At 40.3% G+C, this 25,822-nt stretch overlaps 1 protein-coding gene across 2 annotated transcripts in view; it reads right to left on the minus strand.

Moving 5' to 3' along the window:
* Positions 1 to 25,822, minus strand: part of WDSUB1 (WD repeat, sterile alpha motif and U-box domain containing 1) — a 35,482-nt gene that overhangs the window by 3,546 nt on the left and 6,114 nt on the right. For both annotated transcript variants that reach the window (XM_060257306.1, XM_060257305.1), the window contains 8 exons: positions 24,257 to 24,441; positions 16,982 to 17,065; positions 15,349 to 15,442; positions 14,047 to 14,080; positions 7,969 to 8,009; positions 7,773 to 7,879; positions 5,979 to 6,158; positions 399 to 539 (listed from right to left, as the gene is read on the minus strand). In XM_060257306.1, the coding sequence (XP_060113289.1) occupies positions 399 to 539; positions 5,979 to 6,158; positions 7,773 to 7,879; positions 7,969 to 8,009; positions 14,047 to 14,080; positions 15,349 to 15,442; positions 16,982 to 17,065; positions 24,257 to 24,441 (866 nt within the window). The remainder of the gene's footprint in view (positions 1 to 398; positions 540 to 5,978; positions 6,159 to 7,772; positions 7,880 to 7,968; positions 8,010 to 14,046; positions 14,081 to 15,348; positions 15,443 to 16,981; positions 17,066 to 24,256; positions 24,442 to 25,822) is intronic.

A 25,822-nucleotide genomic window follows, 5' to 3' on the forward strand; every position in this document is an offset into this window, starting at 1 on the left:
GATAAAATGGAAAGGGGGAAATGCTGTAATATACTTTGTGCCCCCACATTAGAGAAAAGGGGGGTACAGATGAAGTAAAGAGCATTGCAGCATTTAGCAGAGATTCTTTTCTGTGCCCTCTCTGTAGAGTTCATAGCACAACAACCCAAGCACAGGCTTTTTGGGTCACTGACCAATATTTCTGGAACACCCAGAAGGGGTGAGAAAGCCTCCCCTCCACCAGCTTTGGGACAGGGCTAGAAAACAAAGTTATTCAATTAGCTTTATGGACAGTTTGAATGGGGGGACAAAAAGAAAGGAATTTTTTGGACCGCTGATACTATAAGTAGAAATGTTCAGGATCCAATCATTTATCTTTGCATTTAAAACACACAGAGATTATTCTACTTCATATCTACCTGCAGCAATGACTGGTTCTTTCATAAGTTCCTTAGTTATAGGACACAGGAATTCATCAGGCACACCCTCAAGGGCAGATTTCCTTTCCATCCGCAGTTCTTCAATATTCCTTAATACTTTGGTGCGAAGGCCCAGAGATTCTGGAAAGGAATTAACATATCAAACACATTAGACTTTGTAGTTTACAGCTCAACCTTGAAAAATGACTATGAATGAATATTTCATTCAGGCCACCACCAAAACTTTCCTTGCTCTGTAACACAACAAAACACAACTCTCTAGTAGTTTTACTTAAAGCTTGGCATTGCATGAATAACCAGTTTGATACACTAACTTCAATAGTTTTAAATGAAAAACCAAACAGGTTGGTCTCTATTGGAGAGTACCTATTTGCATGCAGAAGGTCCCAGATTGAATCCCCCTCACTTCTGGTTAAAAAGATCAGAGAGCAGCCAAAGCAAGACTTCTGCCTAAAACCTTGGACTGCCACTGCCAGTCTCACAAGAAAACCTAAACCACTAAACACAATAAGCCCTCATTCAAGACAGCTTCATGTGCTCAAACAAAACAATCTACGTTAATTGCAACATTATCCCCCCAAAAAACAAAAACCCACCCTAACCTGAACTCCTTTATGAACTATACTAACCAGTATGAACATGCTCAGAAACAGTTACAATATGCTCAGAAACTGCAACAATACTAATGAGTCATTAATTGGAGAAAGACTTCCTACAACCCTTCCTACATATGCAGAAATAGGCTCACAAAAAGAGTTTAAAGTTGTGTTCAAAGTTTTCAGAGCACCCACAACACTGGTCAAGTTTTAGGGGGGGAAATCCATAATTTCTTGGGAAAGAGGTGGGAACAAGCAGATTCTGGCTGGGTGTGTGATGCAGGAGACATTGTTCCTCCTATTGTGTAACTGCTACTAGTGGGAAATGGCTGTACTTTGTTTCAGTGGGGCATGCTGTCCTAATTTAACCATTGTTTATGTTGTTACATGGCAATTAGCTTGGAAAAGAAGCTGGTTCTATTTGCATGGTAATGAAGTATTCTTCCACAGAGGTGTCAAAAACAATCAAATAGGCTAATGAAATGCTATGTGAACCACCTGCTGGTCACCTTCTCAATTAAATGCCTCTGGGAGCAAAGAAAACTAACATCGCAGGACAAGAACCAAGCAATTAACATAAAACAGTTCAATAGGGTCCACAGTCTACACTCATGGCTCATGAATCGCAAGCATATTCATTTACCTTCACAAAAGACTACTTGTATCATGTAAATACTATATTCTTCAAAAGACAGCAAAGTTAGACATACCGAGGCCATCAATAATCAGACAATGAAAGAGTACGAGTGCACACTTGCAAAGAAAGAGAGCTTCCTAGGATATGACATCCAGACTGGTATATGCTCATATTCATAAAGAAAGCTAGAAATAGATTTTCTAATGCATAATGTTAATACTTTTAAGGCTTTCTAACTCAAACCTTTTGCATGCAAAGCAGATGCTGTGCCTCTCCACCCTCAACTTCAACAACTCATACCAGAGGGTTGTAGAAAATCAGAGGAATATCATGAAAAATACCAAGTAAGCACATAAGAGGAGCCCTGCTGGATCAGACCAGTGGTTCATCTAATCCAGCATCCTGTCTTACACAGTCATAATCATAGAGCTGGAAGGGACCTCCAAGGTCATCTAGTTTAACCCCCTGCACAATGCAGGAACTTCACACATCCTCCCCCACACATATACATTCCCAGTGACCCTTGCCTCATGCCCAGAAGATGGCAAAAAACCTCCAGGATTCCTCGCCAAAGCGGCCTGGAGAAAAAATTGCTGACTAACACCAAAGTGGTAATCAGCATTCCCCTAGGTGTGTAAGAAAGGGCCACGAGAACTAAGCTCTGATGCAACCCTTCCTGCCCTCCTTCTCATGATCGGCCTAATTCACAGAATCAGCATTGCTGTCAGATGGCCATCTAGCCCATTACCACTCTTAACAGTCAGGAAGTTCTTCCTAATGTTTAGCTGAAAACTCTTGATTTAATTTCTGGTCCAACCTTCTTGGGTAACATAAAACAATTCTGCACCATCCTCTATGTGACAGCCCTTCAAGTACGAAGATGGTGATCATATCAGTCATCTCCTCTCCAGGCTAAACATACCCAGCTCCTTCAATTTTTTCTCACAGGACTCTGTGTCCAATCCGCTCACCATCTTCGTTGCCTTACTCTTGACATGTTCCTGCTTGTCTATATCCTTCTTAAATTGTGGTGCCCAAAACTGAACACAATACTTTAGGTGAGGTCTAACCAGAGCAAAGTAAAGTGATACCATCACTTCATGTGATCTGGACACAATACTTCTGTTGATACAACCCAAAACTGAATTTATCTTTTTAGCCACCGCATCACACTGCTGACTCATGTTCAGTGTATGGTCCGCTGAGACCCCTAGATCCTTTTTTTACTACTGCCAAGACAAGTCTCCCCAATCCTATAATTATGCATTGGATTTTTCCAACCTTTGGCAGCAAATTCCACATTTTAATTATTCACTGTGTAGATTCCTTTTGTCTATCCTAAATCTACTGCCGATCAGCTTCACTGGATGCCCTCAAGTTCTAGTATTTTGGAAGAGAGAAAATTCTATCAAGTCTCTCCACTCCACACATAACTTCTATCATGTCCCCCCTTAGAAGCAGTCTCTTTTCTAAACTGAAAAGTCCCAAATTCTTCAGCCTTTCCTCATAGGGAAGGCATTCCAATCCTCTAATAATTTTGGTTGCCCTCTTCTATACTTTTTCTATACTTTAGGTAAACAAATACTAAATATTTTTGTTAGCATAAACGCTGTCCCCTACAGTTCCAAAAAAGTTAACAGAATAGTTAATAGGCAGGCTGGGTTTTTCTCCTTTTGCATAATAATTACAATGCAGAGTATATTCCAGGGAGATACAGTTATGACTCTCAAATATATATATTTGCCATGTTGATGATTTTGCATCCACTTGGATGCCTTATTTAGATCTGGAAATACCACACCAAACATTGTTCTGTCAATATTCCAGCTCTGCAATGTGCTTTTTGAAATACGTTGACCAGAACTGCACACAGTATTCCAAATGAGCAGGGAGAGTCCTCTGACTGAAACAGAATCTCAGTTCAGCAATTTAGTTTAAGGGGGGGGGGGATAGTTCAGCACCTTGTACAGAATAGATGGAAAGAGGCTCCTGACACAAGGAAGGTTCAAATAAGAATTGATCGTGTTTGGAAAGACTTTGACAGATCCAATTTAGTTGGGAAGAAAAAGAAATAGATTTCAAAGGGAACTAACTCCCACTGAATACAGTTTAACTTTCAGTCCTGCCTTTTGAGGATAACCAGAGCAACACGTTTTCTGCTCTATTTGATCAGGACAATGCTTTACCATGGTGCAGTGGTTTTATACAGCTATTGCTCTCCAGATACCACAGTTTGCAACTCCGTTTATATTGACAGAACAATGTTTGGTGTGGTATTTCCAGATCTAAATAAGGCATCCAAGTGGATGCAAAATCATCAACATGGCAAATATATATATTTGAGAGTCATAACTGTATCTCCCTGGAATGTACTCTGCATTGTAATTATTATGCAAAAGGAGAAAAACCCAGCCTGCCTATTAACTATTCTGTTAACTTTTTCGGAACTGTAGGGGACAGCGTTTATGCTAACAAAAATATTTAGTATTTGTTTACCTAATGTAACATACAACTTGTCTCATTATGACAAGCTCCACCAAATGTACTTCTATTTTCTTATCTGTGGCTTATAATTAGTTCTCAGAGGTATCATTAAAAAATCCCGGTACTCAACAAGCTATTAGGCTGATTTCCACCCCCCCCACACACACAGAACATTTGTGTGTTCACTAGAGGTTACCTTGTCTGGGGACTCTGCCTTTAGTCCCACTGCTTTCAATTTTTGTAGAAGCATTAACTGTTTGGTCTCAACTGATAAGTTTTGGGAATTTGGCCTATTTGAATATTTAAGGAAATGCAAATTTCTTTTTTATTTTTTAAAAAACTGAATAAACTGCAACTGTGATGGATTTTAAGCTACAAAAGTTCTTTATGTTTTCTAGCTTGTGGGTGGCCGATGGCAGGTGAAAACAAGAAGCAAGTCCTAAAATCTAGTAATGTATAATGATCTGATAGCTCCCAGTGGTAAATGGGGCAGCACCACCACCACTAGGCTGAAGAAAAAGAGCCACATGTAAAGTAAACATTTCCCTAATGTAATTCCAAATAAAACAAAAATGGCACACAGAAGTGCTTCAGAACATACACTAAATCCAAGAGGCTCAAATCACAGCACTGCAGGACAGAGACATCTGACCCTCTGCTCTATGGCAGGATTTTCCACCTAATTTACAACATACGGATTATAGGAATACCACAGTTCACTTTATTAAAATAAATCTATACAGATGTCTGAACAGAAACCGGATTGTTTAAACCAATGAAATAAACCACAGGAAATGCAAAATCCAAGAGCACACACAGGGAGAATTCCACACACTTATTTTCAGGTCCACTCCTGAAACATTCTAAGTGGGGCTTCCAGGTCACAGCAGCCAAGCATCAGCAGCATTTTGCAGGCAGGGACTGGTGTGCTGACAGCATGCCAGTGCACTGATGTGATATAATGGGATATTCTAGGATTTGCAAAAGTTTTTGGAAACTGTGGTGTCCCACTTCTGCTTTTCACCTAAAAGTGTATGTGCTAATGTTTTGCCATCTTGCTGTTGAATGAACACCTTAGCAAGAAATACAGTTTGTGTCAGCGTAATGAATGAAATGGCCCTGACAAAAACAATTAATGTTCAACAAGAGGAAGTTTCTCAGCTATCAAGTTAATATCACCCAATTCCTACCATACTTGGCCCACCGATCAAACTAGGAAAGTCAGATCTCCTGCCTCCTGGCAATTGTCCCAATTCCTACCATACTTGGCCCACCGATCAACCTAGGAAAGTCAGATCTCCTGCCTCCTGGCAATTGTCCCAATTCCTACCATACTCGGCCCACCGATCAACCTAGGAAAGTCAGATCTCCTGCCTCCTGGCAATTGTCCCAATTCCTACCATACTCGGCCCACCGATCAACCGAGGAAAGTCAGATCTCCTGCCTCCTGGCAATTGTCCCATTCTCTACCAGTGCTTACAGGCTGGCAAGGGGGAATGAGGAATTCCATCCCTATATGCAGTATCCTATATGGGCTTTTCAAGGTCAACTAGCTACAAATAAAGAATAAGATTGGAGAAAGATCTCTTTTAAAATGTATACATTGCTTCAAAAGCTGTGAGAACACGAAGAACACAATCACCATGCTGTGAATTCAAGTAGCCTGGGGCTTAAAAGTTTTTAGACCAGGATAAAGTGAAACTGTAAATAACAGAAAAAATGCAGACAATATTTTGTCACTAGTATATCCAAACTTTTTAATAAGAGCCGTATCTAAAGTAAAACAAAATATATCATATGAACAAAATTAAAATGTAAAAAATTTCCTTTGAGCACTCTTACCAATTTTTAATTCATCAGCCAAACTTTCTTTGGTAAGACTCAGGAGTTCTTTACCATCAATGTTATTCTTCTGGAAAATCTCAACTAGGGCTTTTAAACCATGATTGCATAGCCAAATTGAAACATCTTCCTCTGACCAGTTCTCAATGGATGTGTTTGGACTCTCTTTTAGTGTAGTTTCTGAGAAAATCAAAAGAAAATTAAATAAATAACATTTCTATATATCCCACTCCATACCAAAAACTCTACACAAGTCGGCTTTCTCATCACTGCAAAACAAGCTTGTGAAAATCTTGGAGAATCTAGTTTTGGCACTAGTCAGCCTGACCATCACCTGGTGTCTCAGGACAGTAAAGTGAAAGGGGAGGGACCACAGAGGCTGCAGGATAGGAAGAAAGGTGTAAGCAGGTGACAAGAGGGGGACAAAACAGAGCAAGATTGAGGGGGGGGGGGGAAGTAACTGATGAGCAGAGGGGTGGAAGCAGGACTGAGAAGCAGGAGCCCAAACCAGCAGTGAAAGGAAATAAGGGAAGGGGGACCGAAAGAAAGAAAAAGGGAGAGGAACGGATATGGAGGGGGACTGGCCAAGGGAAGTAGGATTTCCTATTCTCTAAATCTTACAGGTCCCCATTTGTACTGTGTGCAAAATAGGAAAAATGTTTCCCAAATGTTGAAGGTTTCTTTCAATATAATGCTTCTGTGGTTCTATATTTCTCAATACAAGTCTGTGAATGCTGTTCTTCACAGCATATTCTGGTCTCGATACCTTTTATGATCAAGATTGACCCTTGACTGCACGAAAGCTTTTCCAGTGATGGAACTGACCACCAAGTAACCTTTCATCAAAGCTTGTGTTTCAGAAGATCTTTTGTGGTTGGGTTATCTTAGAGATTTTTTTTATTTTAAACTGATTTTATAATTTGTTTACCGTATTTGCCGGCGTATAAGACGACTGGGCGTATAAGACGACCCCCCAACATTTCCACTCAAAATACAGAGTTTGTTATATACTCGCCGTATAAGACTACCCCCTCTTCCGCACACCATTGTATGGCCGCAGCGCCTCCGGCCCGCCCCTGCATCTCCCTGTGACCGGCACTAGTGCGCATGTGCGAGCTCTGCGTAGACAAGGGGCGGGCCGGAGCACCGCTGCTTCCCGCCGAGCAGAACGGGCCGGTCACGCCGAAAAGGCTGGCACCCCTGTCTCACTGCTGATGCTCGCCGCAGCCACGCTGATGACCCACCGCGCGATACTGGATGGTATGTAGAATGAGGTGGGCGGGCATCGGGAGGCCACTATGGGCAGCTATGTCTATCCCAACTGAAGTGCACCCGGCGTATAAGACGACCCCGCCCCCCCCCACTTGGAGGCATGTTTTTCAGGGCAAAAAAGTAGTCTTATACGCCAGCAAATACTGTATATATTTGGCATAATGTATTGAAGCTGACATGAACTTCTAGTGAATGGTAATGCACAAATGTGTTCAGAAAATATGTTTGCAGAAAGCTTTTGAAAGGGCTAATCAACATATAATTACTTGACATTACACACTTATGAAAGGGCAAACAACATATTTACTGTTGTTTATCTACAGTATACTGGGAAAGACCTAACAGAGGCCTTGGAAAACCATGGGAGCCTTTTAGAATAAGACACTGGCTAACTTAGTGGTTTCATCTCTGCATGTGTGCTGGTGGGTGTGTATAAGAGAGAGTCATATATTTACCTTATGTTAATAAGTTAACAAATGATGAATATTTTAAAAACATGATGAAGCAAATACCTTTACTAACCTGTGAAAAGTTGTTTTGGTTCAAACTGCCAGATGTTCACACATTTATCCATAGAACCTGTTGCAAATAATGGAATATCTGGTGCAAAGGCACACGTTGTAACATACCTAGAAATAAAAACAACTTGATAGATATATATCACAGATGAAAAGCTCCCAGTAGCTAATATTATGAGAAAAATATGCTAATATCACACCTGGTATGCTGAGTCAAAGTGTGTAGGATGTTCCCAGTGTTCTGCCAATGACAATAAAAAATGTGTTAGGGCAAGCAAAGGTCAGTTATAATCAATAATATACCGTATATATATTTTTACTGTAAGCTTTAACCAAAGAGTACGGTATTTGTAACCAAGAACAGATATTAAACATTTTTTTCTAAAAGTGCAAACAGATCACCCACAGAAGAAAACAACATAAAACAAAATTGCTTCATAGAAATAAAATGCATCCTATACTTGTAGCACTATGGCATAGAACCTTTCAAATGGAATGTGTCAAATACTTTTTAAACATTCCTGCTGAATGAGCTGCGCTCAAAAAATTAAAGTGAACAAAGGCCATGACAATCCATCAGTAGTATTCTTTATGTTAAGAAAATCCTGTGCTTAGCATACTTGGCCACTAGATGCTACTCTTCACAAGCATATTTTTGTATTTTGCATTGATAAAACAACATATTAGGACTGCCTCATTATTAAAGAAATAGTTTCTTTAAGCAGAATTTTCAAAAGACATAAGACTTAATTGACAAGAATTCCTAAGAAAAAAATATCCGCTTTGGTTTCAGCTTCAGATTTACCGTATTTACACAGAAGGAAGACAACCCTGAATGTAAGATGACTACTTTGAAAATGTTATATAAACACACACAAAAGACTTATTGGACATAACTGTAACTTCCAGAGAGAAATGTAAAACAATTTCTGAAAAAAACCTACTCGTGCCTTTGAGTAAATAGTTTAATGGTTTGGGGTTTTTTTGGTCTTTAAGGGCAAAATCAGACATGATGTAGAGGGGAATCCACATGTTTTATACATGTACGTATATATGTATGTGGTGTCTATGGGCACTATGATGCCCACCACATGCTTTTTAAGAAGTGGTCAAGACCAGATGGGGCTTTTGCCCAGCAAGGATTCTGATCATCTGTTGGGAGATTTGATTGGCTGTGCAGATTTTTTAAAAAGGTTGCTGCTGCAGCAGCTGTCACCCCACCACAAGGATCTTCAATGTGTGACTGAAGAAAAGTTGCAGCAGCCACCTTCTGAACCAGCTATTTTGTGACTGTATACAGTATGTCTAAATGTGCCCTCAGGCTCAAAAAAGAGTGGGGAAGGGCCTGGTTTAGGAACTAAGATTATGACAGGCTTCTAGATACAAAAAATTACTAAAAAGCACTACTAGGGTGCTTACAGACCAGCACTTTGGGCCGACTCAGAGATGGCTTAGAAATCAACCAGAAATATCCTTCCGCACACAAACATCTGCTGCCCATCCATGTCCTGTGCTCGCCCCATCCTCTGGCCTCTGCAGTGCAGCTCAAAAAGCTACCACTTCCAAAGTGATAGCAAATATTTGAGCCAAACACCAGTCGCCTCCTCGCCATCTGGAAGCGGAAGAGCACAAGGGAGGCACCTTGGCGTGAAACTGCCAAACTGCCCCAACCCACTTCTGGCTTTCCCCCCCTTAAAAACTGCCAGGAGCGCTTGAGCTCATGAGCACTTAACTTGCGGGGTGGGGGACAGCAGTTTGGCTTCCGAGGCGTCTCCCCATCTGAATGTGCGAAGCCACTTCCAGGATGGGGCCACCTCCCCAGGGAGCCTGTGGAGGCTTCAGGGTGGCTCTTTTTGGGCCAGCACAATTTGGAACACCTCTCTCTCTCTCTCTCTCTCGGCTTGGCTTCGCGAACGAAGATTTAAGAAGGGTGCAATAGTCCACGTTTGCTGCAGGCTCGCTGGTGGCTGACAAGACCAATGTGGGACAGGCAGGTCCGGCCACAGCGGCTGCAGGGAAAAGTCTGATTTGGGGTTGGTGCTGTAGCAGTGCGATTCTTCCTCAATCTCCTTTTGTCCTCAAGACCAGCTATGCGTGTGTTCTCAAAGGAAGAGACAGCCTGGTGGATGGTGTGCCTCCATGCTTTGCGATCTGAGGCTAGGTCAGACCACTGGTGATGGTTGATGTGACAGGTGCTAAGGGATTTCTTCAAGGAGTCCTTGTACCTCTTCTTTGGTGCCCCTCTATTTCGATGGCCGGTGGAGAGTTCGCCATACAGGGCAATCTTGGGAAGGCGGTGGTTTTCCATCCTAGAAATATGCCCTGCCCAGCGCAGCTGCGTCTTCAACAGCAGTGCCTCGATGCTGGTAACCTCTGCCCGCTTGAGGACTTCAGTGTTGGTCACAAAGTCACTCCAGTGGATGTTGAGGATGGTGCGAAGGCAGCGCTGATGAAAGCGCTCAAGGAGTCGCAGGTGATGACGGTATAAAACCCACGATTCGGAGCCGTAGATGAGGGTTGTCATCACAACCGCTTTGTAAACATTGATCTTTGTGCCTTTTTTCAGATGCTTGTTGCTCCACACTCTTTTGTGCAGTCGGCCAAATGCACGGTTTGCCTTTGCCAGCCTGTTGTCAATCTCCTTGTCGATCTTGGCATCTGAGGAGATGATGCACCCTAGGTAGCTGAACTGCTGGACTGTCTTCAGAACTGATTCACCCACAGTGATGCAGGGAGGGTGATAATCTTCCTGGGGTGCAGGCTGGTGGAGAACTTCTGTCTTCTTCAGACTAACTTCTAGGCCGAATAGCTTGGCAGCCTCTGCAAAGCAGGACGTCATATGCTGCAGAGCTGATACCGAGTGGGAGACGAGTGCAGCATCATCAGCAAACAGTAGCTCTCGGATGAGTTTTTCCATTGTCTTGGAGTGGGCCTTTAGTCGCCTCAGGTTGAACAGGCTGCCATCGGTGCGATAGCGGATGTAGACACCATCGTCCTCATCTAGATCTACTGCGGCTCTTTGAAGCATCATGCTAAAGAAAATCGTAAAGAGAGTTGGCGCGAGAACGCAGCCTTGCTTTACACCTGTGCCTATTGGGAAGGGCTCCGAGAGGTCGTTGCAGTGTCTGACTTGGCCTCGCTGGTCTTCGTGTAGCTGGATGATCATGCTGAGGAACCTTGGGGGACATCCTAAACGTTCCAAGATTTGCCACAGGCCTTTCCTGCTAACGGTATCGAAAGCTTTGGTAAGGTCGACAAAAGTCACATACAGACCCTTGTTCTGTTCCCTGCATTTCTCTTGGAGCTGCCTGAGAACAAATACCATGTCGGTGGTGCTCCTGTTAGCTCTGAAGCCGCACTGGCTCTCTGGGAGGAGTTCTTCTGCAATGGTGGGCACCAGTCTGTTCAGGAGTATTCTGGCAAGGATTTTGCCTGCGATGGAGAGCAGGGTTATCCCCCGGTAGTTGGAGCTCTAATTCAGCCCAAAATGCCCATCTGTAATCAGCCCTAGTGTACCATTTTTAATAATGCTATGGGGCCTCTTGAACGTGACAGAATTTTAACCTGAGACTCCCAGAACTAGGGATGCCAGGATTTGTGGACATGCACGCTGAAGTCATTTTGGTGCAAGACATCACTTCTGATGAAAAACCACAAGTGACACCATGGGAGACGACACTCTAGAATCTGACAAAGTGCTAGAGTTAAAACATAAATCCTAGATCTTCTCCCCACATCATGCTGTCATTTCTACTTTTCACTAAAGTGACCTTGAATGCCAGTTGCACACTTGGTCCTCACCCCAGCCTTTATGGGCCAAAAGGCAATAGGAGGGATAGCCAAGGGGCCTGACATCACTGTCTAGATCTTAACCTAACACTTTAACCACAGCGGCCTACCAGATGCCCTGGAAATCTCACAGCAGAGGCACAAAACCCCAAATGCACCTTGTTGCCCCCCAGCAAATAGTATTCAAGGATACACTGTCTTAATAAATCAAAGTTCTGTTTTGTTTTTGGGAAAGCCCTCTTCATGAGGCTCACCTGGCACCTTAGACAAGGAAATTGTTCTTTCAATAGGCAGACACACTGAAACAGAATGTCCTTTTTGCAGAAGTTTGTAATTTTTAGCTTTAGATGACTGACAAGAAAAACCCCCCAGATTTTTAATCCATTTGTGCTACATATAACATATTGATGAGAAACAAACAAAAAACAAAGAGGCCAGCAGCTCAATTTTTAGGCTACTGAAAGACGTGAGCCAGGAAGTATTACTGTGCTAAATGTTTCAACACATTTCTGTGTCAAATGAAAGCATGGATATGTTTCCAGCATTTTATCTTTGGTTCTTGTGTTTAATATTGTTGCATGGGGGAGATTATACTGAGCAGTTTCAGGGCAGAGTTCATAAAATCAGCTTAGGAAACAGAAACCAAAAGTCAGGGTCTTTGAGAATCTGGAGAAATGAAGCTCAGAGAGGTTTGTAGAACTGAGATTTAGGAATAACCTAATAGATTGTACAAGATCTCAGAGTACTAGACCTAAATTAATAAGAAGAATCAGACTGACTGGTGAGGAGAAAAAAAGTGAAATAAAAGCAAGTGAAAGTACCAAAGAAAAGAATTAAGGAGAAATTTTTCATGATTCAGGGGTGGCCAACGTTAGCTCTCCAGATGTTTTTTGCCTAAAACGCCCATCAGCCCCAGCCATTGGCCATGCTGGCTGGGGCTGATGGGAGCTGTAGGCAAAAAAACCTCTGGAGAAATACCGTTGGCCACCCCTGGAATACTTGGTTGCTGCAGTACCTGCTTTGATGTGCAGAAGATACCATAGGCACAATCCCAACATCTCCAGTTAAAAGGATTGGGTTCCAGGCAAAATGAGCACCTGAGAGCCTGGATAGCCACTGCTAATCACAGTAGACATATTACCGTATTTTTCGCTCCATAAGACGCACCTGAGCATAAGACGCACCTAGTTTTTAGAGCCGTTTGTGTGAATTTAGAGGCACTTGTGTGAATTTTTTGCAGTATTCGCTCCTTAAGACGCACACACTTTTCCCTCCACTTTTTTGGGGGGGGAAAGTGAGTCTTATGGTGCAAAAAATACTGTAGCTGAGATACCAACAGTTATTATTAGGCAGCTTCATATATTCAAGGACAAGAAGCTGATTCAACAAAGGAATAAGGTGATCACTTTACGTTCGAACCAGTGAGGGTAAGAACAGTCTAGTCACATTTAGAGGGATGCCATTACTTTTTTTAACTAATATGCTGTTATGTGAAAGCTCCTTTCTCTGTGTGTTTAGCATATTATTGATCCTCCTAAAAATCTTTAGTATAATCTTGATTTTATTTATATAATTTATAGTTCACCTTTCTCACAGAAAAGGCACTTTCATTTTTGAAGGTCTGGTCCCCACACTGCCATTCAACTCCATCTAACAAATGTAAGTTTGGCCCTATAACAAACATATGAGTTTATAAAGAAAAGGCTGTAGAAGAAAAAAGATTCCCACCAGGGGGCAGCTGTAAAGGTCAGTGGAGAAGAAAAGTTGGAAGGAGGCTAGAGATGTTATGTTAGCTTGCCCTCCCTCCCTCTTATAGTACATGTACCTCCTGGACCATAACTTATTACTTGTATATAAATTTACCCAATACATTTTTTAAGAACTACATTAAGCATTTAGCTGTTCTGATTTAAAATCGTTAGCTTGAATCTTGCCTAAAATTTCCACAGGTATAATAACGGGGATGATTTCCACCAATTCCCATCTCCATGGTAGCTCAACCAGCTTCATGCTGCTTTTGAGATATGGGAGTCTACAAAAATCGCTGAGGGGAATCAGTGGTCTCTTGCACAGTGCAATTAGCAAAAATAATTTCTCCTGTTTTGCACACATTAGATGGTCCAAGTCAAAATTAGTTTCATATTATGAAAAATATTCTAATCCCATATTGATTAATGTCAAAGTCTATTGCAGTATACATCAGCAACATCTATTATATTGACTATAAAACCTAGAACATGATAGAGAGCTACTAATGTACTTAAAGTAACTCTATTCCAACAGCTCTTTCATCTGAAAATTCATAATGATAAAGCCAAATCCTATATCTCTATATTGGCTGGAAGAGTTATATCAGTATTGTACTGCAACAAAAGCATGGCACAACAATACTCCTCTGCACAGTACGTGTAATGAAATGGCTCCGATTCCCTTAACCTATTGAATAGTTGGCACAACAACATTCATATCTTAAATGGTTAAATACTTACAGTGTCAAAAAGAATAACTGTTTTGTCCACAGATCTAATAAAATAAATTAAATGGTGCATAAATTAAAAAAATGGCACAGCAAGAAATATGACAAAACTTATTTTGCAACAGAGATATTAATAGTTCTGTATATAGTTTTCAACTGCCCCATTTCAATAAAATAGAATGCTGCCAATGATTATATTAACTCTCATTGCATCAATGTTAGACAGTGATCCAGAGATCAGCATCAGATATAATGCTAACTCAGAGGGAACACTGGATGGGACATACCTGTCTGATATGTCCCATCATGTGAATTTCAGATGGTGCCATCTTAACTAGGGGTGCACCATTCTTATCCCACAGTAACCTATGAAGTCTAGTCTGCTTTAAAAAGTCAACAGAACAGAAAACAGCTGGAAGGAACTATATTAGAAACAAATTGTTCTGAACATTAATACCTTATGGTTCTGATAGAAAAATTTAGTTTCACCCTAAGCAAAGCTACACCCTACTAAGTCCATTGAAATCAGTGGGAAATCAGTAGCTCACAGATTTTTAGCCTCCAGCTCACACATTTTTGTCCTAGCTCAGGAAAAATGGCCCCAGAGAGCAATAAAACAGTAGCTCACAACTTTGATATCAGCCCACAAAGTAGAATTTTTGCTCACAAGACTCGGCAGCTTAGATGGAACATTGGTTCCATCATGTGTAGATATGACTGATTTCAAAAACTAGCCAACTCAAGACTTTCCATACTTTCCCCCCATTCAACTCAAGCAGTAAATTTAGCTCTTTGGGAGAGTATGTAATTTTCACATCTATTATATATTATGCACCCATCAAGAAGTTTAAAAAAATAGCACATTGCACATAGACAAAAAAAGACACATTAATTTTTTTGTCAAATCAGGTTGGGGTTCCCAGGACCTGACTTGCTTTCCCTGCAGCAGTAGTGGGGAAAAGCATTTTTAAGGTTCCCAGGAGCCCAATTCTGCCTGGAATTGCAGCATGGGTGCAGAAGGGGCACCTGCCTTTCCCTTCATGCCATTTCTTCAAGTTGCAGGGAGCTGAGCACTCCAAAGTTATGCAAATAACTTATGTCAAGGATTCCATGGAAATCCCCATACTAATGTAATAAGCTATTATTCAAAAGCCACAGTTCAACTATCATGACACCATGCATAAATCAATTCTTTAAATTTAGAATGAATTTAATTCACAGCAGCACTTTTTTCATTACAAAAACAGAAGAAGCTATATGACCAAGTAAACAGAACTGTAAAGCTTAAACCACATAAATAAAGCTGAATACTTACCCCGATATTATTGTTTGCCCATCACCGGAAAAAGCACAAGCCAGAACTGGAGCAGTATGTCCACTCAATATATGTTTACATTTTAAGTCCATACCTATATATAAAACCCCAGAACATATAATTTTAAATTCTCTGAATAAATGACAGGCTTACAATATTGAATAAAAGCCCAATCTGTGCTATTCTTTGCCTTCTAATTTAAATATTATTAAAAGATAGCCTTTTAAAACAGGTTCTTCTCTCCCTCTCCCCATTAACCCCAAAGAACTCCTAAAAGCCCTGTGAAGTGGAAGAATTAAAAAGCAATCTAGGCAGCATACACGTCTGCTGTTTTGGTATTCAGACCCAACCCAACATGCACTATGGACAAATGCCAGCAGCAATCTAAAACAAGCAGGTAAGTGAAATCTAGAAGAGAAGGGACATAGCTTTAATTACAAAAGAAAGTAAATTTGCATCCCAAGTATTTCATTACTGCAGCAGGTAATTAAGTTGATTTAAAAGTATCCTTAGACAGAGTACTGCAAGTATCCTAAGTAGATACTAAGCAGAATTTTACTTTCATTTTTGTACCATTAATTTTCATTGAAAAAAAATGGTTGTTTTCAGTGTTCTTATATTTTATAATATTTATTTAATTCCAGTAAAAATTACATGTTTAAAGTCCTTTTTCAGAGAGCAAACTTCCACATTACGCCTTCAGATATTATTAGCACCATGTGCTGACTTAAAGCCAACTAAAGACAATAACAGGAAATCAGAGAATGGATCTCCCACAGAACTTGTTTTTTTTAAAGCAGATGATCTGATGCAAGCTGCCCCTCCTTAACCCTGCCATTCTCCATGCATCACATCTATGGGCCCTTGTATATGTAAAGTGCCATAAGATCATGGCCAACTTATGGCGACCCTAGCAAATGGCTTTCATGGCAATTGAGAAGCCCAAGTGGTTTGCTGTTGCCTTCCTCTTCAGAGTTTTTCAGATAATGGCTTATTCAGACTACATTGCAATATGCTGGAATAAAAAAGTGGAAATGAAAGAATACATGGGGCAAAGTGAAATTCTATTTCGGCAACAAGCAAAGCAATCCTCTGCTAAGTGTGAGTGTTTATATACTCCACACAGCATTTAATCATTGCTTCTGCACTTCCTGGTTTCCTAGCTCCTAATTAAACACTTTATTTCCTTTAACATAATTTTTATATACAACCCATGGTCACATTTTTACACACCAGAGGTAGGTATTTATTGGGCAGCAGCTGCAGCCCCATCACTTTAGAATGGCTAACAAATGGGAGTTGCGGAAGTGAGTGAAGCTGAGGCTTATGTTAATCCTACAGCTTCCATTCTCTTGTCCTTTCACACTGCCATGGCCATTTGCTGAGTCCCCAAAAACCCAGAACCAGTCCAGTACAACTTGTATGTTTACAGAACATATACACTTTCCTTTTAACATAAGTGAAATTAGTTTGTTACATGCAGTTTATCAACACAGCATATGGAGTGACAAAAATGATACCCTATAGTTCCCCTGGCCAATATGTTAACATAAGCCAATAGCTAAGAACTACAGCAACATGATTAGCAGTGTTGTGGGCATGGGCTTTAGTTTACTTATTTTATTAAACTTACCTATGGGATCAGCAGACGAAACAATCCATATCTTAATTACATTATCCTGCCCAGAAGAAGCCATCAGGAATTCTTGTTTATTACCTGATTTAAAAATGTATTTTGAAATGCATCAAGAACACAACAAAACAAGTTTTCTTATTTTTAATTAACATCTCCTTCAATAAATTGAACACAATTAATAGTTCTTCAAATATCTCAAATTTAAAAGGTGTTCCTCCATTACAGGTACATACAGTACAAACCACTATGTGAAGAGGATAAATTGTTATGCCATGTACAATTTAAAGTATTGATGATCATTTCCCATAACCACCGAGGCCAGCGTATCTTTGGAGGCTTCCTCCCAATGCTACCCATTGTTACATTCAGGGCTTTTTTTGAGCAGGAACAAACAGGAATGCAGTTCTGGCTGGCTGGGCATCAGGGGGTGTGGCCTAATATGCAAATGAGGTCCTGCTGGCCTTTTCCCACAAAAAAGCCCTGTGTGTAACAATGGTGATGTCAGGCCTTAATTTGCAAATGAGTTCCTGCTGGGCTTTTTCTTTTAAAAAAGCCCTGGTTACATTGTTAATTCAGAAATTATTGAATCAGAAATTAACGACCCTGCATGATGTAATGGTTAGAGTGTCAAACTAAAATCCAAAAGATTCCAAATCCAGAAGACCCTCATTGTACCATGAAGCTTGATGGGTGACCTCGGGTCAATTCTTTCTTAAGGTAATCCAATTTACAGGGCTTTTGTGAAGATATAATGGAGGAAACGAGAAGGTACACTGCCTTGAGCTCCATGGTACAAAAATGCACTAAATAATAAAACAGCTAAAAGGTGGCATATAAATGTTTTAAATAAACAAAATAATAAATACTTTCTTGTTACAAGTTAAATCAGTGCATGACTGCCCCTATTCCAGCATAGGCTTCCCAATCCCCAGGGCCCAGCGGGGGATCCCCCAGTTTTACAGGCTTCCCCCCCTCCTCCAGCCAGCTGGCCGGCGGGGGAAGCCCCGCCCCCAAAGCCATTATGCACCTCCATGAACGAGTCCCATAGGGAATGATGGGGAATTGATCTGCGGGTATTGGGGGCTCTGGGGGGGGCTGTTTTTTGAGGTAGAGGCGCCAAATTTTCAGTATAGCATCTAGTGCCTCTCCCCAAAATACCTCCCAAGTTTCAAAAGGATTGGGCCAGGGGGTCCAATTCTATGAGCCCCAAAAGAAGGTGCCCCTATCCATTATTTTCTATGGAAGGAAGGCATTTTAAAAGGTATGCCGTTTCTTTAAATGTAATGGCCAGAACTCTCTTGGAGTTCAATTATGCTTGTCACACCCTTGCTCCGCCCCCAAAGTCCCCAGATATTTCTTGAATTGGACTTGGCAACCCTATTCCAGCACCTTCTTCTTTATGCTCTTGGAATTCACATGCAACCCACCCTTTCCTCTAGCCTGAGATTTTTTTTAAAAGAATGATTGTCAATAAACAAAGCACAGTTTTGCAAGTTATCCACAAAACAATCGCTACAAAGAGGATGGTAAACCAAGTTATTTATGGAAAATATTTCATTCTATGAAGTCAATTAGTGCACAACTAAAGGGAAAGGAGATGATTTGATGTAATTGGCAGGATGGAAAAGAATAGCTTTTAGTAGTTTTCCCAAAAGAGAAGAAAACATCTACAGCTAGTGCATCACTGTCAGAATCAAACACGGAAAATTATAATGACTGTATGCACATTCCCCCCACCCCTGAAAGATGACTCGGAAAGAGCAACATGAATTCTACAGAAAACAGAGATTTACAGGGAACTGTCACTGAAGGAACAAAAAAGATGGGGAAATTAATACATTAAGATCTACAGAAAAATACCTCAATCAATTACTTACTAAAACAAGCAACTTGACTGATTTACTATATCACAGCAAATAGTATTTTAAAACAGTTAACACATGTTTTCCAAAAAACAGATATGCTAAGTTACCAACCTATAACTGAATCCATTTGAAAAATTAAAAGCATGTTTTATTTTTATTTTACTCTCACTTGAAGTATAGATTCTATATTTCTATAAGGATCTTTAACAGTCATATTCACTGCATTGCAATATGCTGGAATAAAAAAGTGGAAATGAAAGAATACATGAGGCAAAGCGAAATGCTATTTCAGCAAGAAGCAAAGCAATTCTCTGCTAAGCGCGAGTGTTTATATACTCCACACAGCATTTAATCATTGCTTCTAGTACTTTCTGGTTTCGCAGCTCCCATGATATATGTCACCAATATTGTCAGTTTCAACTTTTTTACACTAAAAAATATATAAGCTTTAAACACAGATGTTGATTAAACAGGATTTCCACCCCTCCCTCCCTAGAGTTACAGGACACCTATCTATAGTTGGAAAATTCCCAACATGCACTAATAGTCATCCGCATGCAAAACAGTTGAAGACTTTGGTCACCATCATCTTTTATGAGGACTGATGATGTATCAAATGACATGATTAGAATAGAGAAACTGATCCAATGATAGAACAAAGCTACCGATTTCACTAATTAGACCGATTATTCTATAAAGTAAGGTGCTTCACTGTAACACAGTTTACAGATTGTACTGCACATCAAAGTAGTTACAATTGGTGAAACTTCCTACATAGAAAGGATGTTTGCGCATTCTGTATAGAGTTGCCAGGCCCAACTCAGGAAATACCTGGGGACTTTGGGAGTGGAGCCTGGAGACTTTGCCATTACCTAAAATAAAAATATAGCAGTACAGTTCCCCTTAATAGTTTTCATTTCCTCATCCTCTTTTTTGCCTTCAAAGGGCAACAGCACTTCCACTAAATGAAAGTGTAATTTGTCATACCCCCCAAAAAAGTCCCTTGTTAGGCTTTGGCAACATTTCCAAGCATGGCTTTATTACGGCATGCACTCACACACTCACAAAACAGCCAGAATAAACAATTAATCCTTTCCTAAACACAGTTTACAAGCCCAGACTTCTGTGATCTCACTGGGCCCATGGTATAAATCATTTTACTCACGGGAGTTGCTGAATGTAACAATCTGCCCCATTTCAACCAACTTCTTCAGACTAATACAAAAAAACGAAAGTAAAGGAGCAGTCTAGGGGAATGGAGTTTTCCTCCATTCCATAATCAGGTTCTAGCTAACTCTTTACTATTCATTTTTTACTATACACACAACTTCTGAAATAAATGCAAAATAACCAAGGGACTGTGCTCTCTTCCTCACACACACTTTACACACTCACTGCTGAGATTTAAAGGCACATCATGGCTATTGAGATTGGGCTTTTCCCCTTCACCAGCCAGCTGACCAGGAGCAGGGAGAAGCCTACAAAATCGGGGGACCTGGGGGCTGGTAAGTCTAGTCAGTATGGCCAAGACAGCCTAGCTTACTACTATAGCAGTAAACAGCTATTCTATCTCTATGTAAAAAAAAGTACAACCTTCCAGCTTCCTCCAAAAGGAGCAAGAGCATGGAGATATAATCTAGAAAGTGTCTACGGATCTGTAATATTCAACAGTCTGGTCAGAGCGCAAGTGAATCCCCACCCACTTCACTTGACATAGCTGAAGGCATTCTGATGTTGCTGGAAAAAAAATCAGATTTATCCACTAACATCTAGCCAGGTACGCTGAAGTCTCACATACCCAAGGTCCTGAAACATACAAGAATCTTTTCAATCAGGAGGAAGAATTCTTTGCTCAAGTAGTGGACGTTAGGGAAATAAAAGCAAAACATCTATCAGTGGTTATGTAAAATGTCTGCCTTCCCTGTGTCATTAGTTCTGACATTACCTTCCTGGTATGCCATTTGCCAGACTTCACACCGAACAACAGAATGAAATTACTGAACAAGTTCTGCATTCACTTGCTCTCTCATCACACTTCCTCCTCCATACACATGCTCATAAATAGTGTCTTCTTATTTAGCACAAATCACAGTTTGTTGCCACATTCAAACTGGCAAATAATGAATTGGAAAGAAAGTGCATTGCAGAAATGCAATTTAACAATCTGTGGTTTGGGAGTAGGAGTGCTAAGCATAGTTTGCTGTTCGGAGATAATGGATAACTATGCCTTAGTTCAGACACAAAGCAAAAGCATATTTTAACTAAGTAATAATCTGTAAATAGGGTTGTCAACCTACAGGTGGTGGCTGGATATCTAGGATTACAACTGATTTCCAGGCAACAAAAATCAGCTCACAGGGAGAAAATGTCCACTTCGGCGGTATGGCATTATACTCTCCCCTCCCCAAACTCTACCCTCCTCGGGTTCCACTCCCAAAATCTCCAGGTATTTCTCAATCTAGAGTTGGAAACCCTATCTGTAAACCAGGATTTGGAACACAGAAAACTATTCAAACCTTGGTTTGTTTGTATTACTGTGTTTTTATTATTTTTGTTTTCAGATACTTCCCCTGCATTCACTTGGGCAATATTCTGGCCTACACAGTAGTAAAGATGGTGCCAGGAATAAACTAGGATACCTATGTCCAAACATCATACAAAACCATAGTTAAGACTCCAGTTAAACCAATAGGTTTCATATCCTGGTTTGATACATTTTATCTAACCATAGATAGCCAAATATCCTGCAGTCAAATTAGTACACTAACCAAAACTGAACCAAGAATCAAACCAGAAGAGAGACTGAGGAACACAAATGCACAAAGGGAGCTGAAAAAAAAATCAAGTTTCAAACAGATGTCATTCCCTAATACAGGCCTTAACAAATTTTCAGTTTTATGAGCCACTGCAAAAATCTAGGAGTCAGACATATTTTTCAGCATTCATGGTTTTATAGTTTAATGACCATAATTTCTAATTCTTGCTACCACAAAAACCTAAACTGTTCACAGTCTCTTGTCATTTTGATAAAAAACTCTTAATAGTGTTGTAATGCATAAATAAATATAGGGTAACTCTGGTTGTCATCACACAAAACTAACCACTACACCACTCCTACATAAGCTTTGTGCTTCTACTGAGAATCATCAAAGGGTACTTACAATAAATGACTGCTGAAAATATTAGGAGCTACAATGAAATTTCTAGGCATCATAGTGCTTTGTTGAGCCTTGTCTTAATTTCATTTTTCTTGTAGAACAAAGTTTCAGTCCAGTGGCACCTTTAAGACCAACAAAGTTTAATTCTGGGTATAAGTTTTCATGTGCATGTACATCAGATCCATACAGAAGCTTATTACCAAAATTACAGTTTGTTGGTCTGAAAAGTGCCACTGGACTCAAACTCTGTTTTATTGCTTGAGACCAACACCACTACCCACCTGGTTCTATTTTTCTTGTAGTCACAGACACAACAGAACTCTATCAGTTTCCTTGTAGAAATACAAATGATTTGTGAAAAAGACCATTCTAAGTATTCCTTATTTTCCATAGTGCAAGATACTGATGTTCAGAGAGAAAATCTATTTGCAAAATACTATTACAAATTAGTGTCAAAAACTGGCAGAGAGTCCTTATCCATTCATAGACTTAACCGCTAGTGGGGTTCAAAATTAGAGATCTAGAAGCACAAGTTATGCAAGAAAACATAGACAGTATTTGACAAAGGACTTTTAAAAAAGTAGACTATACAAAACCAAAGCCAGCACTTCCATTCATCAGTATGTTTTGAGTTTTTTCATGGCAAATGAGTGTTTACACAGCACTATAATTTTGAATTCACAGGATTTCCCACTAGAGTTGCCAAGTCCAATTAAAGAAAAATCTGGGGACTTTGGGGGCGGAGCCAGGAGACTTTGGGGGTGGGGCCAGGAGACATTGGGGGTGGAGCCAGGAACAAGGATGTGACAAGCATAATTGAACTCCAAGGGAGTTCTGGCCATCACATTTAAAGGGACAGCTCACCTTTTTAAATGCCTTTCTTCCATAGGAAATAATTAAGGATAGGGGCACTGTCTTTTGGGGCTCATATAATTGGACCCTCTGGTCCAATCGTTTTGAAACTTGGGGGGTATTTTGGGGAGAGGCACTAGATGCTATACTAAAAATCTGGTGCCTCTACCTCAAAAAATTGCCCCCCCCAGAGCCCCCAATACCCACAGATCAATTCCCTATTATTCCCTATGGGAATTGTTCTCCATAGGGAATAATAGAGTGCCTAGTAGACATTTCCCTCCCCCCCCCACGCTTTCTAAAGGGGGGGAAGGGCCTCCATACCAGGGAATCCTTCCTCCCTCTCTCACACACACAAATACTTACTGGGTCTTCTTCCCTCTGCCTGCTGTGAAAACTAAAGCAAAGAAAGGGAGGGGCCGTTCTCCGAAGCGAAGCCCTTCCTGTTTCCTCCTTCCTGCCCAGCGTTAAAGGAGCAGGCATTTTACAAACTGCTCAGGAGCTAACAGCATGAAGCCTACAGGTATGTTCTCCCCCCCCCACCCCCCACCCCCCGCTTCCCAATTTTTGGAGAGCGGCAGATGAAGCTGGGAACCCAGAAGTCTCCCGCCAGAGCGGGAGGTTTGGGAAGCCTATTTCCCACCCACCTCATCAAGCGTCTAGCCCTCATGAATCATTACGCTATTAAAACCTCATAGTTTTTAATCTGCAAAAGACTCCAGCAGTTAAGGGATGCTTCTTTATTTTGCAACAATACATGACTTTCACTTGTGGCTTTCAATTACTTTCCCTAAAAATACTAGTCCCTTGGTTCCCATTGTTTTTCTCCACTCTTTTCTTCCCAAAAATTCAAAATGCTACATAACTAAATTACTGATTGCTCAATAAAGCATATAGAGGATATATCTCTATTTGCACTATGTGTTCTAAGAGAAAAAATTGTGCAAATTCCTAGTTTCAAAGCATCTGTCTTAAAATCTAAGCTACGATAACCATAACAGGCTATATACATCAATGCAATATTTTAAATGGCATTTTAACATGTTTGGTCCCCTGGTTTTGTTCTTTTTAAAAAGCTAGACAATGTTCAACATAAGTACAATGAGGAAAATGACATACTACTTAGCATAATTCTTATCACACAACTTAGGTTTCCTTCACATGGAGTATTAACAGCTTTGTTTTACAGATATGCCAATCAACCAGATACCTTCCTAGACATTTTCTCCATAATCACAATCAGGACAAGGGCAACTGAAGAGAAAAGAATGCACTCTGAAACATCAGAAACAGTCTGTTTCTGTTCATCTACTGGTGGCAAAAAGACTATGAATAAGACACAGAACATAAGATGAAAAAGATATTAAAAGGAATTATTTAATAGAAAGTCAACTAACCTGAAACTAGCTGTGAAGAAAAGTCACAGCAGGTGACTCCAAGGTCATGAGCTTTCTCATTATACAAGCACCTCATTTTGTCATCCCACACAGTTAAATCTCCACATGATGATCCCGTCACAAAGAAGCTTCCATTGGGAGCAAATGCACAGGCCACTAAAGAGCCATCCTTAACACTGCTGGATCTGAAAGACAAGAATAAAGGACTCTGAACTTCACAAGTTAACTACCCTGAGAAAATTATAAGTAAAATATTTTCATATTATGCCAATTCTAAAACAGAATATAAAAAGCATCCTAATTTAATACATCAGCACCCTACACAACATAAAGGGATAAATACGTAACTATGGAACATCAAAGGCAGTTCTATTCAACTCCCATATATAGATAGATAATTTATAAACCACCTCAAGCAGGATTCTAGAGAAGCAGCATAAAATGTTCCTAAGTAAATAAACAGCATGATACAAGAAGTTTGCCTTTCTTCAATAATGAACTCAGACTTGGGCTAATTTTAAATACAACATGCAGGAATTTACTATTACAAAAATGTGAAGTTTCTAGCAAATTATGTTTTGTAGGACCCATGGCTGTTTTTCTCTTATTATACTACAACTACTACCTCATACTGCTTCTTAACTTATTAATTTTAAGCAGATTACTATAATATAGAAAAAGCTAAATACTATTTGAATGGCTACAAAAATATATCACAGATGCATACAACTCTGCAACTAAAAGAATGATAGGTCTGCTATTATTCTTCTAATAAAAGGGGTAATGTCTCCATATGATCTGTATCTTGGGGCAAAGAAAGATTTCTAGACTCAGAAAAATGATTGCATCCAAAGGCTGCATGATACAGGGTGCCCTGCACTAGCTGCAACACAATGTACTGTTATAACCATACTTAAATAGATATTCCTTAAATAATTCTGATGGCTTCCTGTCTGGTAACTGAATACAGGGAATTCAAGGAAAGACTGAGGAACTGTAGTCATTGCTCGACAAGTTTCTTATAAGCTTTAATTGAAATTAAACTTGATGTTGAAATGTTCACAATTGTGCGCAGAACTTGCTTCTAAAGCAGTAATGCTAACTAGTAAAACTGATCCAGGCCTTGCTTATTGACAGTCCCATACCATTTTTCCACAACGAAGCCAATCTGTTGCTTTGGCTAGCTCTATATCTTAATAACTGTCCTATACATAAACCACAAACATAACATACATGCCTGTTATTTTGAAAGAGTTCAGTGTAGATTATTCATATAATACTAACTGAATAGTAAGATCACTGAAATCAAAGGATCAAGGTAAAGGTAAAGGTGGTCCTCTGTGCAAGCACCAGTCGTTTCTGCCTCTGGGGTAATGTCGCATCACGACTTTTTAATGGGGTAGTTTGTCGTTGCCTTCCCCAGTCATCTACACTTTACCCCCAAGCAAGCTGGGTACTCATTTTACCGACCTCAGAAGGATGGAAGGCTGAGTCAACCTTGAGCCGGCCAGCTGAACCCAGCTTCCGCTGGGATAGAACTCAGGTAGTGAACAGAGCTTGGACTGC

This window comes from Heteronotia binoei, chromosome 16, assembly GCF_032191835.1.
Source record: "Heteronotia binoei isolate CCM8104 ecotype False Entrance Well chromosome 16, APGP_CSIRO_Hbin_v1, whole genome shotgun sequence".
NCBI classification, from domain to species: Eukaryota; Metazoa; Chordata; class Lepidosauria; order Squamata; family Gekkonidae; genus Heteronotia; species Heteronotia binoei.